The 19,650-nt window shown below is 42.3% G+C and overlaps 1 protein-coding gene across 9 annotated transcripts in view; it reads left to right on the forward strand.

The window, feature by feature from the left end:
• Nucleotides 1-355: 355 nt before the first annotated feature.
• LOC112214881 (multiple PDZ domain protein) overlaps nt 356-19,650 on the forward strand; it is a 66,841-nt gene continuing 47,546 nt past the window's right edge. For 5 of the 9 annotated variants that reach the window (XM_042298324.1, XM_042298328.1, XM_042298326.1 and 2 more), the window contains exons 1-12: nt 356-560; nt 2,374-2,447; nt 4,872-5,041; nt 10,501-10,662; nt 13,109-13,248; nt 13,694-13,907; nt 14,874-15,002; nt 15,128-15,211; nt 15,387-15,491; nt 16,064-16,166; nt 16,306-16,394; nt 18,954-19,170. In XM_042298324.1, the coding sequence (XP_042154258.1) occupies nt 2,432-2,447; nt 4,872-5,041; nt 10,501-10,662; nt 13,109-13,248; nt 13,694-13,907; nt 14,874-15,002; nt 15,128-15,211; nt 15,387-15,491; nt 16,064-16,166; nt 16,306-16,394; nt 18,954-19,170 (1,429 nt within the window). In that variant the 5' untranslated portion in view covers nt 356-560; nt 2,374-2,431. The remainder of the gene's footprint in view (nt 561-2,373; nt 2,448-4,871; nt 5,042-10,500; nt 10,663-13,108; nt 13,249-13,693; nt 13,908-14,873; nt 15,003-15,127; nt 15,212-15,386; nt 15,492-16,063; nt 16,167-16,305; nt 16,395-18,953; nt 19,171-19,650) is intronic. The other 4 variants (XM_042298327.1, XM_042298329.1, XM_042298331.1 and 1 more) reach the window with 1 other exon arrangement.

Below are 19,650 nucleotides of genomic sequence, written 5' to 3' on the forward strand. Positions count from 1 at the left end.
AAAGCCTGTGTTCAGTTACATTGTATTGCATACCCCCCAATATATCCATTATAATATTCATGCATGGGATTTTTTACATTTATTTGATTTACCTAGGCAAGTCAGTTAAGAACAAATTCTTATTTACAATGACGGCCTAACCCCGGCCAAACCATAACTGAGCCCGAGCCCATGCAATTGCAGACATGCCTGTTGCAATACCCCAACAATCCCCAATCACGTCTTTCTGAGTGTAACCTAATGTAGCAGGCGTAAATTAAACTAGTCTGAGTGCAATACATAAGATTACCTGTAGTACATTACAGCAGGCTGCACTTCAGTCCTAGTTGGCACAGTATCCACCAAGCGGCGCTTGTGATCTCCTAATAAACCTCGGCCATCTCTACCATAGACTGTCTCAAGCTCAACTCTCCGTGCCGCTATTACTGCAAATGTATGTAGAAGATCGAGTTACAAGTACGCCCCATCTTTAAACTCTTGTCTATGCGCAGTTAGCCGAAGGACAACGGGACAGGCAATATACGTCCTATGCCAGCCGTCAGACAAGGGTCAACGCCTATGTAAGTTTCCTTCGTCCCTAAAACACGAATTCCAATTAATTTGACTAGATAAAAGTTAATAGGCTAATTGTTTTGGACACAAATCTAAAACTGAATTCCGAGTTCGGATTTGTGAGCAACATGTTGCTATTGTAAAGGCTACATTCTCAGCCGCTGGCTCAGTAAATGTTTCGACGGTATCTGTATTATTTTACACAGCCTATGATATTATACGTTCATAGCTTTGTGAGAATGTTTCAAGCACTTTGGGTTGTTTCGATCGTTGTCACAACATTATCCAACTTTTCTGTTTTATCTGATAACGTCGGAAACCTGTTGATTCAGTGTCCCGAAGATGAGATGTAGAAGAAGGAGGAGTTGAGAAAAGCGGATTGTGTTCCTTGCCTTCTCAGTAGCCGGGATAGCTTCAAAATAATACAATTTAAATTCATGAACAGACACGTATACAAACAGATTTAAGTTTGAAAAAATATGACTTGAGTGAGCGAAGAACGAAACCTATGCTATAGCGGGTTTATGATTATGAATATGGGCTATGGCTTGCAAAACATACATCGAGAAACCGTTATCCATTCGCGCGTCTCCGCTAGGGCTATGCTATTTGTTTGTCCAAACCTTGTGAAAGGCCCTTCATGAAACTTGAAGTTGTTTTCATTTTGGTTTCAAATTCGTTTTTATATTGGGAGACAAAAAATGCTATTGTCTGTAAAAAATAAAAAAGTGTATTGACATTTCCTGTTGTGAAGCCTACTGATGATTACATTCGAAAAGGCTATTCAGCATTTACACCTGCACCTAACGTTAATTATTAGGCTAATATGGGATTTAAACCAATTAAATAAGGTGCCAACAAAAAATTAAGATCATCCCTCATACCGCTTCCTATTGATAATGGATGAATGCAATTAAAGGGGAAAAATGTCCTTGCATAGCCTATGGCTGGAGTGGGTATGACTAGGTTACAACTACAGAGCATTTGGTGAGACGATTTACTGTAGGTCATGAATATGCTATATTCATCTTCGAGGATGTGTACATGATTGTATCTTGATGAATAAAAAGTGTCCCAATATAAAATGAAACATCTGTCAGAACATTGACTTAATCTCCATCACTTAATCTTTCAGTTTTAAAAGTTATCATTCTTGTGCTTGGTATGGTAACACAAATAATTTATTCCTGAATGTGTTAATGAATACTTGATATACAGTAACTGAGAAGTGATATATGGCTATTGGTTAGGCTACTGAACACAGAAGCAGAACACCTGCCTGTTATAGGCCTAATATGTATAGTAAATGGCATTGCTAAGGCCACACAGATGCCTGACGGTAACATACATGTCACAGAGCCATCGCCAATGTCAATTAAGGCCCCAGGAATGGCAATTGGCAGATGTTAATCCCTGAATAAGTGTATTAGCTCAAATGCAAAGTCTCCAACAAACTACATATGCCTAGTAAAGACCCTGCTTATTGTAGTGTAGCAGCTCTTCGGGCTAATGTTCCTATCGACTCAGTAAGGCCAGCAGGCTAGGCGTTTTATTTAAATTGACGTTTTATTGGTATGTAACTGTTATGAAAGTTGTATTGTCAATTTTGTTTTGTATTTAAACGGCACTGTACATGACACTGCAACACAAGGTCTACTGTCAGTCAGTATGAAAACACTGGCCTGATATAAACGTTGATTAAGTAAGTAGCTTACGTGATAATGAGTGATAAAAGTAGCATTGCAGCAACACTCATCATGGTTTTATGTTGATGTCATATTCATTTGGAGGGTGTGTAACACAGATATGGGTATTTTGCAGGCCTTGACTACACTCTCTGGTTGATGGGCAGCTATCACATCTACCGGGAATAAAAGACATGATTGAGACAATGGGTAAGAGATCAGTCAATTTGTGATATGTCAAAGTTAGAAAAGTGTTGATTGCTAATGTTGTCGGTTATGTGCAAGGTCTCACCAGATGAAAAGAGCGAGAGGTGGGACTGTAATGTTTCGATCAAGAGAGTGAATTTGATTGATGTTATTACGTATTTAGATAATATGTTACTCCCTAACTCTCCATCTCCCATCCAAACAGAAAGAATCCTGACTTGGCCTCTGTTATTGTAAAATCCGCCTATGTCACTAACAAACTCAGAGTCTAAGGAGAATCCTTGTCATGAATGCTCAAACACTCAGCTACGAAAACTCAAACAAAGTACTCCAAAAGGTACAAGCTGTTAACAGAGAAATGTGTCTGTCGAGACTCCCGTATTTTTGGTTTGTTTACTGTCTCTGCTCAATGAGGTACATGTTTAGGATCTGAATTTGACCTATATTGTCACAGCAAAATAACGTTTAGTCCATCATGTTGCTTGATCGGTGGTTAGGCTATTAGCTGTACAAAAGTAGGCTACATGAAAAGTCTAATACTGTTAATATAACCGTGTGTTAGTATGGGTTTTCAGTCGCGAAGCTCATCTGCATTTCCTGCGGTGCAGAACAATTCTGACCAACAAAAGAGTGATCAAATTAAGGTTCTACATCTGTAGGCTAGCTCTCAGAAGGAACAGTGCTTTTGAACTTGTGCACGCCCTATTAGGTGTTAGTCACAGTCCGCGGTCCTCTGAAATTGGCACGTCCTCCTGGACCAGAGGACGTCAAACCCATCCTCGGCTAACAGGCTGCTCTGAGGAGGCAAGAGAGGCGAGTAGGCTTGAGTTGTTTGATTGTGGAGCTTATGCAGAGTCCAGCAAGCAAACTGTGAAGGGCCTTTTTCTCTGGTTGCCCATTCCGGGTCTGTGAGTCGAACAGCGAATCATTGATGAATTTTTTCTTTCTTCCGGTGCAAATCAAATCAAATTTCAAATCCAGTCAATTTTTATTTGTCATATGCTTCGTAACCAACAGGTGTGGACTAACAGTAAAATGCTTACTTTCAGGCCCAGGGCAGAGAGAAAGAAAATAAAGAAATAATAGACACATAATGAGTAATGATAACTTGACTATATACAAGGGGTAACATGCAGGGATACGATGATGTAGATATGTACATATAACTAGGAATAAAGTCACAGATAGTAAACAGTAGCAGCAGCGTATGTGATGAGTCAAAAAAGGGTCAATGCAGATAGTCCAGGTAGCTATTTGGTTAACTATTTAACTAACTATTTAACAGTCTTATGGCTTGGGAGTAGAAGCTGTTCAGGGTCCTGTTGGTGTAGAAGCTGTTCAGGGTCCTGTTGGTTCCAGACTTGGTGCATCAGTACCACTTGCTGTGCAGTAGCAGAGAGAACAGTCTATGACTTGAGTGGCTGGTGTCTGACAATTTTTAAGGCCTTCCTCCGAGACCGCCTGGTATAGAGGGCTGTACGTACTACCCTCTGTAGCACCTTGCGGTCAGATGTCAAGTAGTTGCCATACCAAGCAGTAATGCAGCCAGTGCGGATGTTGCCTGTAATCCATGTCTTCTGGTTGGGATATGTACATACGGTCACTGTGGGGACGACGTTGTTGATACACTTATTAATGAAGCTGGTGACTGATGTGGTAAACACCTCAATGCCATCAGATGAGTCCCGGAACATATTCCAGTCTGTGCTAGTGAAACAATTCTGTAGCTCAGCATCAGCTTACTCGGACCACTTCCATATTGAGCACATCACTGATACTTCCTGTTTGAGTTTTTGCTTGTAAGCAGGAATCAAGAAGACAAGAGTTATGGTCAGATTTACCAAATGGAGGGCGAGAGAGAGCTTTGTATGCATCTGTGTGTCTGTGGAGTAAAGGTGATATAAAGCAAAGCTCATAGCTACATGATTCTCATTTTCTAAACTCTGTTGAACAGCGGTCGACCTTAGCTAAGCCTCGGATGGTTGACGTGTGATTTATTTTCTCCTCTCTCTCTCTCTCTCTCTCTCTCTCTCTCTCTCTTCCTTCAATGAATCATTCACATAGGGCTTATCACATTAGCAAGCTTGTTTGGTTCTGTGTGTTAACGGGAGCATGGGTTACTCAGATGAAGATGGAAACGTTAGAAATCTGCCATGGACTTCACATTCTCAGCAATAAAACCTGAATATACACTGACAACAAATTAGGAAAACTTGGATTAAACTCACAGAACGTTTTAGAGTAGCTGAAGGGGGCATGTCAACCTCCTATCTAACTATACTCAACTTAAACAATAAACAATTTCAAAACACTTGTGATCAGCCTGCCTTTTTATACTGATAGCTATCCCCCTGCCGCCTCTCTCGTCCCCTTTTCTCCACATGGCTGCCGCCCCATGCTGTCACTGAACTATGCGATGCTTTGCAGATACCCAGCGTGCCTTGCAGGCAGTGGAGCGGCTCCAGGCCAAGCTGAAGGAGCGGGGGGAGGTCCCCACTGAGGAGAAGCTAAGCTTGCTCAAGTCGGTGCTCCAAAGCCCCCTGTTCCACCAGATTCTGGCCCTGCAGAAGTCTGTCCAGCTCCTCAAAGACCAGGGGGTAAGACCAGGCCTCTCTTGGGGGTTGGGAAATAGGATCACTAAGTTCACAAAGCAGGATCACTCAGGATCGGTTAAGTAACTTTGATGAACAATATAAAATATAGATCTTGATTTTCTGGTTTTAATGTCAATGGATTGTTGGGAGTGGTGAGTCAATTTAAATATCAACTGGGCTGTTTTATCCAATCTGTGGATATGGATATGGGTGAAAGGGATCACCCAAATTACATATGACAGCAATCCATGCTTTGTTTTTGCAATTTGGGTGAACTATCCCTTTAAGAATGATGGTTAGGGTAGCCATCATTCTAACCTTTACAGGGGGTCGTAAACAGACTTAACCTCACCCCATCTCTTGTTTCGACTCCCTAATTGGTCTTTTAAGTTTTAGTCCACATTGTAGATACATGCGTTAATGGCATAGCGGCAGACCCAGGTTGTCTTTTTGCAAATAATTCACTGCCTATTCACTAGTTTAAATGTGCAATTTTAAGTTCAGGATTGACCAAGTATGGTCTTTGCTGCAACAGTATTATTATGTCTAGGAGTTAGAATGAAGGAAATTACTGCTACTTATTTCAGTCTTGATTTAGTCTGCGTTGAATCCAAATCAAATTATTCTCTGTTTTGGCTTGCCTCCAGACAGACATAGCTTTTTTTTCTCTCTCAAATCATGTATTACTGTGGGCATATTGCAGTCAGAGTTCATCTGGGCACTTTTAATAAGGTTATATAAGCAGACACAGCCAGCCAAAGCCAAAAGACCTCCTTGACTTATCCAGGACCCATGAGAAATTGAGCATTTTTTTACCCAAGAAAGAGCTCTTGTTAGGTCACTGTGGATGTATGCGAACGGGCCCGGGTAAGTGCTTGAGACAGAGAGAGAAAGTATGTGAGCTATGCAGTGGGAGGCAAAGATGCTGCTACAGCTTGTATTTTTTTCAACCCTGAAGGAATTTAGATTATAAAATCCTTGCAGACATTTTTTTGTGTGCCGGTGCTTTATAGTTTATTTCAGCAGTGTCACATTCTTATGCACAATGTAACAACCCAATCCACACAGTATAGCATGGTTAACGGTGTTTGTGTGGCATGCTAATCTACTGCTCTTCCACCCTAATGTTTTCAAGCTAAAATAAATGCGCAATGGAGTCTATGTTTAAAGATAAAGTGAATCACAGAAAACAACATAAAAAAACATTAAATAATTTAAATTCAAATTAGTGGAACAGAGATTAAGCTGAGTGCTTGCGATACAAAGAGACGTTTCCGGCTTCATTGGGCGAAACCAATTTGCAGGAAAGACGCAGTTAGTGTTTTTGGTGTCAGTCGAAACCTAAACCCACATACAGTCTGTCTGCTCCAGCCAGTAGGGCCTAAACTGTCGGTGTCGCTATGGCGACAGGGCCTGCTCGCAGAAGAGAGAGGCCGCCACCATGTCAAGTGGGGCAGAAACAATTTCTTAAATGTGCAAGAACCAAACTGGAACTTTAATCCTCTTAGCTCGGCTGGCTAACATAGCTTGTGAATGGGACAGCAACTTGGGGGCTATGCTAACTTAGCCTAGACTACAGGGTTTTTCTGTTTACAAAGGCTAAAACCTCACTACATAGGTAACTGGCTGGATGATATGTCAGCTAGTGTGTCAACAATGCTTCTTCAATATGCTAAGCACATAACTACAAGTTCAAAAGGGCAACTGAGGATGCTATATTTCAAACAAAGTGCTTATGAAGTGTTAGCTATATATCGCTAGTCCTTGTGGATCACATTCAAACTAATCATGAGCAAACATTAGAGCCAACAAGCAAATTATATTCAAAAATAGGGTTTTACACAGTGTCTAATTCATATAATCCATTAGTCACAGAAACACAGTGGTTGCAGCCCCTTTAACGAATAGCATATCAAGGCATCCAGATGGCTATGATGGAAATATTGCATTGGAAGCAGAGTCATTGTTGGATCAGCTAAAAAGCTATTATCCCTGAAGGATTAGACTACTATAGATCCAGCTAATCATGGTTGGGTAACGAGCTGGCCCGCCTCTGACGCTCCTAGGCTCCTAGACTTAGTTAGATTTAGGGAATTCACAAAATTAGCCTCTGTTTATTTTAACAGCAGTGATGGCAGGTTTTTGGTTAGAACTTGATTGGATCAGCTTGTGTAGCCTCATTTAGGATATTTCGGATATTAGTTCTACTCAATGCAATGCATGTAACAGAATGTGACATGTAAACATGGTTTGTGTTGATATTACGGTTGCACATTTTGGGGAATATTCAGTGGGAACTAACGGAAATATATTGGAATATATGGGAATTAAATGAAAAATATGCAGATTAATATTAATACCAGTTAAATGTAGATGTTTTTTGCATTGTATATATTTACCCTATCATATGGAGACAGAAACAGAAACCTTTTACCTTCATTTCATAAGTACACATAATTGCAAATGATTAAATCCTTCCAATAGAAATTTTAAAAAACGATTTAGTTACGAATTGAACTTTAATTAAATGAGTTGACTTTTCACATGGGATGATTTCACTGAACAACAAAAGAAAGGGAATATTGAATGATCCCCAATGATCCATCATATCTCCCAAAAACCTTTTCAACATACATCTGTAAAATGATAGTCTAGAAACGAAATCTTTGGTTGTCTTCCTCTCAGGCTTCATGTCTTCTCCCTGGACCTCCTCAATGTCCACCTCTTGAACATCAGACTCTGAGGCCCCATCTTCATTGTCACTTTCCAACCTTGTTGAGGATGGCTCAAAAGGCCTCAAATTTGCTCGGATGGCCACCAAATTTTCAACCCTTGTATTGGTCAGCCTGTTGCGTGTGTGTTCCCAAACAAGAACCAGTTGCGCTCTGAGGCAGCTGATGTTGGTGGGATTTGGATGGATGATGGAGGCAACAGGGGAAAGAGCCTCAGATCCACAAAGCCCCTTCCACCAGGTGGCTGATGAGATATGTTGGCACGACTGCCATATTGCATCTCCATCCCAAAGCCCTTGCTTGGAAGTGTACTTCACCAGACTGCCAAGAACCTTGCCCTAATCCAGGCCAAGGTGGCGAGACACGGTAGTGATGACACCATAGGCCTTGTTGATCTCTGCATCAGACAGGATGCTCTTGCCAGCATACTTGGGGTCCAACATGTACGCTGCGGTGTGTATGGGCTTCAGGCAGAAGTCTTCATGTTTTTGATGTATTTCAGAACTGCAGTTTCTTCTGCTTGGAGCAAAAGTAAAGTGGGCACGGCAGTAAGGATTTTTTCTCTTACATCTGCAAGCAGATTCTGAACATCAGACAGGATGGCATTGTCTCCCTCAATCTGTGCAATGGCTACTGCTATATGTTTCAGGAGGTTCAGGCTGCTTACCACTCTCTCTCAAAATACATCACCCAGGAGGATCCTCTTGATGGGGAGAGACTTGGATCAGACTTTCTTGGAGAGACTACTTCCCCTCCAGGAGACTGTCAAACATGATGACAACACCACCCCAATGGGTGTTGCTGGGCAGCTTCAATGTGGTGCTCGTATTCTTCTCACTTTGCTTGGTGAGGTAGATTGCTGCTATAACTTGATGACCGTTCACATACCTAACCATTTCCTTGCCTCTCTTGTAGAGTGAATCCATTGTTTTCAGTGCCATGATGTCCTTGAGGAGCAGATTCAATGCATGAGCAGAACAGCCATGGGTGTGATGTGAGGGTAGGACTCCTCCACTTTTTAGATCAAGCAGCCTTCATGTTCACAGCATTGTCTGTTACCAGTCCAAATACCTTCTGTTGTCCAAGGTCATTGATGACTGCGTTCAGCTCATTTGCAATGTAGAGACCGGTGTGTCTGTTGTCCCTCGTGTCTGTGCTCTTGTAGAATACTGGTTGAGGGGTGAAGATGATGTAGTTAATTATTCCTTGCCCACGAACATTTGACCACCCATCAGAGATGATTGCAATACAGTCTGCTTTCTCTATGATTTGCTTGACCTTCACTTGAACTCTGCATCCAGAAAATGAGTAGATAAAACATGTCTGGTTGGAGGGGTGTATGCTGGGCGAAGAACATTCAGAAATCTCTTCCAACACACATTGCCTGTGAGCATCAGAGGTGAACCAGTTGCATACATAACTCGATCAAGACATTCATCAGCATTTCTCAGACTACGCTCCTCCATTGAGTCAACAAAAACTTCTGATTCCAGGAGGACCATGAGCTGTTGCTATCGATAAGGTGTCTGATTCATAATTTTCACCTCAAATAGAAGTAGAGGGACTTTTGTCAGAGGTTGCTTGTTGTGAGCGCTGAGGGAACTTCATGCACTTGGCCAGATGATCCTGAATCTTTGTTGCATTCTTCACATATGATTTAGCACAGTGTTTGCAAATGTACACAGCTTTTCCTTCAACGTTAGCTGCAGTGAAATGGCTTCACACATCAGATAGTGCCCGTGGCATCTTCCTGTAATGATTAGGAAAGAAATGGTCAAAAACCCCAAATACAATTCCATGTACAAATAAATAGTTAATAAGCAGTTAGATTAAACAACTCCTTTGTATGATAAATATTTTAAATTGAAACATGTATGGAAACAGGTGAATTAACAGTCCTCAGTTAGAATGCTTAAGCAAGGTAAAACCCACATGGTAGCAAAAACTACCTAGCAGAAATTGTTAACAAGTTAGAAATAATTTAAACACACTTTGCTGTAGGCTACTATTTACTAGTTAACAAAAAAATCATGTATGTCATATAAAAAATTCACCCCACCCAGTATTGTACTCAAAACTTACCAGAAAGCCTTTAGTCCTTGGCTCAGACAGTGTAGGAATGTGGGCTCAATAGCATCTCATTAGTGTGCAAGATCTTCAGAATCAGCTGTACATGTGATGGTAGAGTGCACTGCACATGTGATGGAAGAATGCACTGTGCATGCAGAGGGTTGCAATTCCATTGAATTGGGGATAGTTTAACCTAAATATGCCACAATACCTAGAATTGCCTCATGTGTATCCCACAAAAAAGGTTCACTGTTATATACTAACTTTTTCTTAATGAATTTAAGCAAAATTCCCCAAATTCCAGTGCTTAACTTCCTATGGAAAATTTCCGGAAGAATTCTGGAAATTTACCGGAACGTTTCTGACCCATTGCAACCCAAGTTGATATATCCCAAAATAGAACTGTAATTTTATGGATTAAGTCTGTTTCTGGCTAGATGTATATTTCCTTCTGTCACTTGGTTACAGTGTGTGATAATCAAACAACCGCCACAAATTCAAACTATTGCAGCCACAGTTTTTAGCAGCTGATGTTTTTCATACAGAATTTACACAGTTTACAGAATTCACACAGTTCAAGATTGCCTGTATCAAAATGTTGCACAACCCTGCGGTCTCGAATGCATCCCTTGTTGACTGTATTTCCATGAATGGTTTCAGGGTGGTGTCACAGCAACATTTGGCGGTGACCTGAGTGAATGCTACACAACAGCCCATGCCAATGGCAGTCATCTTGCCTACCCAGAATCCTCCACTGGTACACAGATCAATGGGAAGCCGTCTCCTGAGGAGTTTGAGCACATCATTCGCTCCATGGCTCAGGTAAAGAAAACCAAAAAATTTGTTTTATTGTCACGTACACCAGATAGGTGCTGTGAAATGTGTTGTTTTAGTAGTACAGTGCCCCTGGAGAAAATTAGGGTTATGTGGCTTGTTCAAGGGCACATCGACAGATTTTTCACCTTGTCCGCTCTGGTATTCGAACCAGCAACTTTTCAGTTACTGACCCAATGCTGTAATGCTGGGCATACACTACACGATTTCGTCACGAATTTGCCACATTTTTGCCATCCCAGACTCATTTTCATGAAGGGAAGGAAATCCTATGAGCTTGGTCTAGGATCAGTATGTCGGGACTCGCGTAGTTTGAGTGGGTCAAGGATGCACTGTACCGTTCTCCAGACTCCTGTCGGAGGTCCGGATCATTTTCAGACATTTTGGTTTTGCATCTTGTAGTATTAGCAGTCCTACCACGCGATTGGACAAGGACTACTGCCAAAAGCCAGTGAGCACTTAGCATGTGAGACCAAAACAATGATGGAGAAGAGAAAATGCAACAACAACACGCAGGTTGTCACTAGTTGCCACAGCCACAGAGTCAAAATTGGCTTTATCAGAAAAATCTTGATTTAATTTACATTTAGACACAAGGTTTGCAGTGTGGTTAAGGTTAGATTAGAAATCAGATTTTAAGAAGATACATTTTAGAAATAGGTGGTGTTTAGCCATAATTATGACTTTGTGGATGTGGTAACTAGTGACCCAACATGCACCGTGTGGACCGAGGTATTGGAAGACAGATTGGTGGCGCTGTGGAGAGAATGCAGCTTCCTTTTTAATTTTAAAAGTTTTCACATCCAATTCCCTTTGTAGAATATAAGTCCATATTGTATTGGTCTGCCAAACCATTTGTGGGTCCATATTCTGTGCCTCAGTCTCTTTTTTTAATGTTTCTGCACGTAATAATGTGCTCACTTATAAACCAGCTCGCTGTTTGCATGTCGGCATTTTTTTCCTACGACAACCAAGCAGGATCAACTAGGGAATAAACGTGTAATGTGAGAGTACCCACGTCCTGGGGCTGAGGATGGATGGAATGAAAGATTTGGGAAAAGGAAACCGGAAAATGTGAGCACGTCCAAGATGTTTAGATTTTAGAAGTCGTGAAGTGTATGCCTAGCATAACCGCTCCAAAACTTCAATTTTGTTGCTTTTTAGCCATTTTCCCGTAGACTTTATTGTGTGTTTTGGATGATTGTTTTGCTGCATAATCCAGCTGCGCTTCAGCTTCAGCTCACAGACTGACATTCTCCCGTAGAATTCTCTGATACAAAGCAGAATTCATGGTTCCTTCTATTAAGGCAAGTCATCCAGGTCCTGAGGCAGCAAAGCATCCCAAACCATCACACTACCACCACCTTGCTTGATTGTTGGTATGAGGTTCTTACTGTGGAATGTAGTGTTTCGTTTTCACCGGGTATAATGAGACACTTGTCATCCAAAAAGTTCACTCAAGTTTGCCAAAAAGCACCTGGAAGCACCTGGATGACCATCAAGACTCTTGGAAGAATGTTCTATGGACAGATGATTCAAAAGTATAACTTTTTGGGCGACAAGTTGTCCAGGACCTATATCAGAGATTACTACAGGAGAATGTCAGGCCATCCGTCTGTGAGCTAAAGTTGAAGTGCACCTGGGTCATGCAGCAAGACAACGATCCAAAACACACAATCAAGTCTATGTGAAAAGGGCTGAAAATAAACAATTTGGAATGGACTAGTCCAGACCTAATCCCAATTGAGATGTTGTGGCAGGACTTGAAACGATCAGTTCATGCTTGAAAACCCACAAATGTCACTGAGTTACAGCAGTTCTGCATGGAAGAGTGGGCCAAAATTCCTCCACAGCAACTTGAGAGACTGATCGACAACTATAGGAAGTGTTAAGTTGCAGTCATTGCAGCTAAAGGTGGCACAATCAGTTATTTTTCACACAGGGGCATTGGGTGTTATATAACTTTGTTCATTAAATAAATGAAATATGTATGTAATTGTGGTGTTATTTGTTCACTCAGGTTCCCTTTATCTAATATTAGGTTTTGGTTGAAGATCTGATCAAAAATACTTTTTCACAGCACTGTATATTTTCTCGAGGCTGCAATTATTAAGAGGCACATATTTCGTAATAAAGTTTTTGTTTCTAATCTGACTTGACTTTTGCACAAATGCTGGCGGTTGGCACTATTTCTGTAGAAATATCTCCAGAAATATCTCTTGATAATCACAAGCAAGGCTGGTTACACTCACAGTCAAGCTAGCTAAATATTCAAAGACATTCCAAGACAAGTGCACGCTACACTACACACTCTTGAGTGACTTCAAATAGACTTCAGAGGAGAGAGTATGTCTTTGATGCTGTTGTGAGAGGGGGTAAAGGGGAGTGCTAATGCTGAGTGTGTGCGCCCGTGTGTTTGTGTGTTTGTGTCTAGGGGCGCTACGTGACACACATGGAGCTGGTGAAGCCGCTGTCTGGGGGCCTAGGCTTCAGCGTGGTTGGTCTGAGGAGTGAGAACCGCGGGGAGCTGGGCATCTTCGTCCAGGAGATCCAGCCCGGGAGCGTGGCCCACTGGTATGGGAAAGTTAATAAGGGTCATCCCCAGTGGATAGATCTGGTTGAAATGATGTCATTATAACCAGAAACCCCGTGTTGGCCCAGTTTTTTTCCCCAGTTTTGGCCACTAGGTCAATAGTTGATTATCTAGTGTGTTAGTATCTCCTCAAAACCATAGTTGGTGACTACTGACCCATGTCTTTTTCGACCTGCGTCTTTTTTATACAGTGAGATTATTCACAGATTATTCACATTATTCTAAGATTTTCTTGCCCATCAGAAAATCAGCTGTTGACAATCAACTATTCAAGAATGGACATTGTCACACTGAGGCCACATCCTCATGAACTATGTTTGACCAGAGTACATTACATGTTTCCCTCACAAAATACCTGTTTTATCTCAATGCAGTTTACCAATATAAATAATAAACAAATCAATGAGCATCATCCTGTTCCCACAGCGATGGGAATCTGAAGGAGACAGACCAGATCTTGGCCATAGACGGCCAGCCCCTGGACCAGACAGTGACCCACCAGCAGGCCATAGGCATCCTGCAGAGAGCGTCCGAGCGTGTGCAGCTTACTGTGGCCAGAGGACCCATCCCTCAGCTGGCCAGCCCTGTGGTGTCCCGCACGCCCTCCGCTGCGAGCACCCTGTCTGCCCACTCCAGTGCGGTGAGGAGAATGCACACACAGAGGCCTGTGGAAGCATACACACACATAAACACACAAACATGAACACACTCACATTCTGTACATATGCACAAACATGAACACATTCACATTCTGTACACACACACACACACTATGGTGTCCCACATTCCCAGGGAAGCTAGTGTCATGCATGACCACTCTAGTGTGATGAGGAACAAACAGAAACAAATCCACCCCTCATAAACAGACAGTTGTATAATGTTAGCTCACTGGGGAACACACACACACCACAATATTCAAATTCTGTCTTTGAGCACTTACTTAGACATGCTTTGTCGACTACTACATTTTTTTTTAAACCTCCCATTTTTGGCTGGATGTGTCAATGTGTAGTTCATACATGCATAATCTATGAGGAAAATTACTGTCTTACCTCAAACGAAATCCCTCTTTTGAAAGCGACTGTGTTTCTGGAAGCTCTGCTGCGCCATTTCCCCTTAATTTTCCCCCGTGTGGGCCATCCCAATTTGAGTTCAACCAATGAGCTTCAGCCTCTCGCCACTTGAGTGACAGCTAGCAAGAGGCACATGATGCACACACAGCAGAGCGAGAGAGAGAGGGCAATGACGTGCACATAGTACGCAATGTTCGGGGACCACTTTTGGGTCGTGAGCACGACGTCGTGAGCCAGAACTACTGGCTAAAAAGTATACAATAGTGCAGGAGAATCTCTTTAACTTGTTCATTTTAGTTCCTAGTAGAGCAAAGAGACTAAAGAGCGTATCTTTATTGAACCCTGTTCTGGGTAGTTTTCTTTACATCTGTGCAGGTGGTTTCTGGAATGATGTCCTATTCATTAGTCCTTGTTGTTCTCCTTGCGGCCAACCTCTCTTTTGCCCTGAGGGTTACACCCTATATATAGTATGCATCCTGGAATTAATGTTTTGAGGTCCATATCGGACGCTCACTCTCTGTGTCCCTCCTTAGGCCCACTGGAATCATGTGGAGACCATCGAGTTGGTCAACGACGGGACAGGCCTGGGCTTTGGCATTGTGGGAGGAAAGAACACCGGTGTCATTGTCAAAACCATCTTGCCTGGAGGCATCGCTGATCAGGTGACTTAAATGTGATGGGTGCACCACACATTGGTATTTAAGGGTGTGAAAGCAGAAACCTTGGTTTTTGGAAGACATACCTACTAGTAATAACCAATGACTTTCCTACTGTACTTTGTCCTTAGGATGGGCGTCTGCACAGTGGGGACCACATCCTCACAATTGGGGACACTGACCTTTATGGCATGGGCAGTGAGCAGGTGGCTCAGGTACTAAGAGTGGTTTCAGTCTTCTATCGAATTGACTACTGATAATGAGACAAAAACGTCTAAATTGTATCCCCTTTATCCTAATTTGTCTATAGTTCTTTCCAGTATAGCCCTCAGGGACAAGTACACTGTTTAATGTGTAGAGCTGATATCAATTGTATTGTGATTGTTCCAGGTCCTGAGGCAGTGTGGCAACAGAGTGAAGCTGGTCATCACTAGAGGCCCTCCAGAGGAGACCTCCATCGTCCCAAAGGCGCTGCCCACTGTCACAGAGCAACAGGTATGACACGCACATGTTCTTTGTACAGCAGAGGTGTGGGTGGGTCGCTGGTTGGGTGGGTAGGGGGGGGGGATTGGGGTGGTGGTTTTATTAGGTTAGTTGAATAAAAATAGTATATTTACATATGACACAGCTGTCCACCATAGAGGGCCCATGGTTCTGTCTCTTTTTTCCTCCATCTCTCTTCGTCTCAGGGATCCAGTGAGTATAATTTGTGACACGTGACATCATCTGTGACTCGGCCTCAAAAGTCATCATTTTCCAAAAGGCTTAGAACTGGAATTCGCTGTCCATTATCAAGCAGTATTAGCCTTTACCCTTATCAACATATGAATGAGTTCCATGACTCACTCTCCCAAACTAGACAGTATATTCAGTCTGTATAACCTTGTTGCTTGATTCATAAAATAAATAACAACTCATCTGGCTGACAGTGTGAATACATAGGTGAGGAATGCTTGTTGGTAAATTGATAACAATTGGCCCCTGCGACTCGCCCCCTCTACTGTGCTCTCTGTAGGCCGTTTTGTAGAATGTAGAAGCTGACTCACTCTTCCTCTGTTTCTTCACAGGGCTATGAGGAAGAGGAGGCTGAATCGTTCGACGTCGGGCTGACCAAGAACGCCCAGGGTCTGGGAATCACTATCGCCGGCTATGTGGGGGACAAAAATTCCGGTAGGATTTGGCAGTGCTGTTTAATAGACTTTTGTTTTATTTACTGCAGATTCAGTTAAAGGATGTCTCTTGTACTGTATAAAGGATTCTGCTTGTTTTATGAATGTTATCCACACATTGTCATTGTGTCTATTTTCAGAGCCCTCTGGTATTTTCGTGAAAAGTATTACTAAAGACAGTGCAGTAGAGCAAGATGGCCGCATCCATGTTGGAGACCAGATCATAGCCGTAAGTGTCTATTTTATATATGTTTACAGACCTTTCTGACTTTATTGAACAGACAGAGAGATTTTGGACTTTGTTGAACAGATAGAGAGAGTTCTGACTTTATTGAACAGATAGAGTTCTGACTTTATTGAACAGATAGAGAGAGAGAGAAGTTGACTGTGGAGAAAGATAGAGGTTGTGCAGTAGGCAGGATTCAAACCTATGCCAACACCGTTTCTGTGTGCTGAAGGCAGCAGCCCTAAATGCTAGACCACCTCAGGCCAAAATCCTCAACTTTTTGAATAATATGAAATGTACATTTAAATTCCATTCCAAAGTATAAAATAAAGTGTGCAGAGGTATCTCTCATTTTGGATCATTTGGAGCTTTATCTATTTAGATCAGGTATTCCCAAACTGGGGTACGCGCAATGCCGTCGGGGGTATGCAAAATAAAAATGTGATTCACATAAAATCACATTTTCAAACAGTCCATTTATATTTTCCAACAGAGATATACATTTGGGTGAGTTTTTTCTCTCGGCTGAGTAGCCTCGTTTCACTGCCAAAAATGTAATTAAACCATCTAGTGTTCAGCGAAATAACAACACACTGTCAAAGACAGGTAACCTAGTCAAATAATTAACATCCAATCACACTAACCGTTACTCTCTTGCGGGAATTCCACTAACGGTCCGTATGTAGCCAAATGCAGCTGCTGCTCATGTTGGTATCTCTACTGATGGCGCAAAATCCGTGACAGGGAGACATAGTGGAGTGGAGTGGTAACGCGCGTGCAAGCAGTTGCTCCCAATGCCACTTGGGTACACTGCAGCATCCACTGAGAGGCTCTTGCTGCCAAGGGAATGCCTGACAGCTTGAAAGACATTTTGGACACTACAGTGAAAATGGTTAACTTTGTTAAAGCAAGGCCCCTGAACTCTCGTGTATTTTCTGCACTATGAAATGTTATGGGCAGCGACCATGTAACGCTTTTGCAACATACAGAAGTGCGCTGGTTATCGAGGGGCAAAGTATTGACACGTTTTTTTGAATTGAGAGACGAGCTTAAAGTTTTCTGACCATAATTTTCACTTGTCTTACCGCTTGCATGATGACGAGTTTCTCACATGACTGGCCTATCTGGGTGATGTTTTTTCTTCCCTGAATGATCTGAATCTAGGATTACAGGCACTCTGCAACTGTATTCAATGTCAATATTCAATGACAAAATGAGGCAATTATTAAGAAGTTGGAGCTCCTCTCTGTCTGCATTAACAAGGACAAAACACAGGTCTTTCCATTATTGTATGATTTTTTTGTGTGCAAATGAACTCAAGCTTACGGACAATATCAAATGTGATATAGCGAAGCACCTGACTGAGTTGGGTACTTTCCCGAAACGGATGACACAAACAACTGGATTCGTTATCCCTTTCATGCCCTGCCTCCAGTCCACTTACCGATATCTGAACAAGAGAGCCTCATCGAAATTGCAACAAGCGGTTGTGTGAAAATGTAATTTAATCAGAAGCCACTGCCAGATTTCTGGATTGGGCTGTGCTCAGACTATCCTACCTTGGCAAATCGCGCTGATAAAACACTGATGCCCTTTGCAACCACGTACCTATGTGAGAGTGGATTATTGGCCCTCACTAGCATGAAACTAAATGTGCATCCTTTCAAGCACACCATTCTCATTTACCTGCAGTGATTAATTCACTATTTTCGAGGAACAAATAAGGTTTTATATGTAAGATGGTTAAATAAAGAGCCAAATTATTGATTATCATTTTATTATTATTTGTGCCCTGGTCCTATAAGAGCTCTTTGTCACTTCTCACAAGCTGGGTTGTGACAAAAACTCACACTCATTTGTATCATATAGTATGTGTGTTGCAGGCTTACAATGATGGCAAAAAACAACATTTGAGAGTGCACTGACACTGGTGCTAGAGGGGGTACGCAGCTGGAGGTTGAATGTTTGAAGGTGTACGGGACTATAAAAAGTTTGGGAACCACTGATTTAGATAATGTGGGGAGAGTAAGGCCCCACATTTGAATAATTTAGCTTCAGTGGAGAGCTATTATTTTAAGTGTTGTTTCTTGAATGGGTATTGAGACGCTGTTCCAATCATCACGCTAAATTGAGCAATTACAATGAATACAATACCCATTCTGTGTTACACCCTGATTTGAAGCATGAGCAAATCTTCAATCCTGATTTGTTTTCTCTTTGTGATGTATGTTTGTCTGTTGGTTGCGATCATTAATGTGTGTCTGCTTGTGTGTCTGCCTGTGTGTATGGGTGTGTGTGTGTCTGTGTGGCAGCCTGTGTGTATGGGTGTGTACGTGTCTGTGTGCTTGCCTGCCTGTTTGTGTGCTGTCCTATTGACTTGGATAGATGGCTCATGTGGCACAAAGTCTGTTTTAGCATGGACAAAGCCCTCAATGACAATGACCATGCTGGCACAGAAGCCATAATGGCACAGGAGCCATAATGGCAAAGATGCAAAGAAGAGCCCTCTATCCAACTCTATGATGTATCAATAATCTTTACATGAATGATCGCCGCCTGCAGGTGGACGGGATGAATATCCAGGGCTACACCAACCAGCAGGCCGTGGAGGTGCTGAGACACACGGGCCAGACGGTTCACCTGAAGCTGGTCAGAAGTGGCTTCTGTCCAGAGGACATCCCACCCGCTGTGGTGCCCAGTGTGATCGTACTTCCACCAACCCCAGGGGGCCGAGACCCCACACTGGAGAGAACAGATGTTGTGGACTCCACCGCTCAAGGTACCAGTGGACAAAGGGCGTGGGCTGTGTTCATTAGGCACGGAATGGAAGAAAATGGACTGAAACAGGGAGAGACTACCTTAGGGCTATCCCCGACCCCCAAAAATCTTGGTCGACCAAGAGTTGTCTGTTCTTTCGACCAATTTATTGGTCAACATTTTGTAAATGTGTATTTTTCCATATAGAGACACACCTTATGTGTTTTAATGAAATCAAAAATCAGCTATATGCACTGAGCTTGTCTGATGCTTTAAGCACGCTGTTTGATGAAATAATGAAGAAACACAAATTACTTTAGGTGGAGTCCGACCAAAATTGATTGGATTGTGCTGGGCCCGGCTCAGACTCGCTACGCTGTGTGCACTGTGTTATTTATATATATTTTTTACAGCTCTCCTCCCTGCTGCAGCAACCACCACAGAACATCAATAGTGTTTATCACACAGTCTGTGATGCTGAAGCTGCATCATAATTACAGCC

Source organism: Oncorhynchus tshawytscha, linkage group LG15 (genome assembly GCF_018296145.1).
Source record: "Oncorhynchus tshawytscha isolate Ot180627B linkage group LG15, Otsh_v2.0, whole genome shotgun sequence".
NCBI classification, from domain to species: Eukaryota; Metazoa; Chordata; class Actinopteri; order Salmoniformes; family Salmonidae; genus Oncorhynchus; species Oncorhynchus tshawytscha.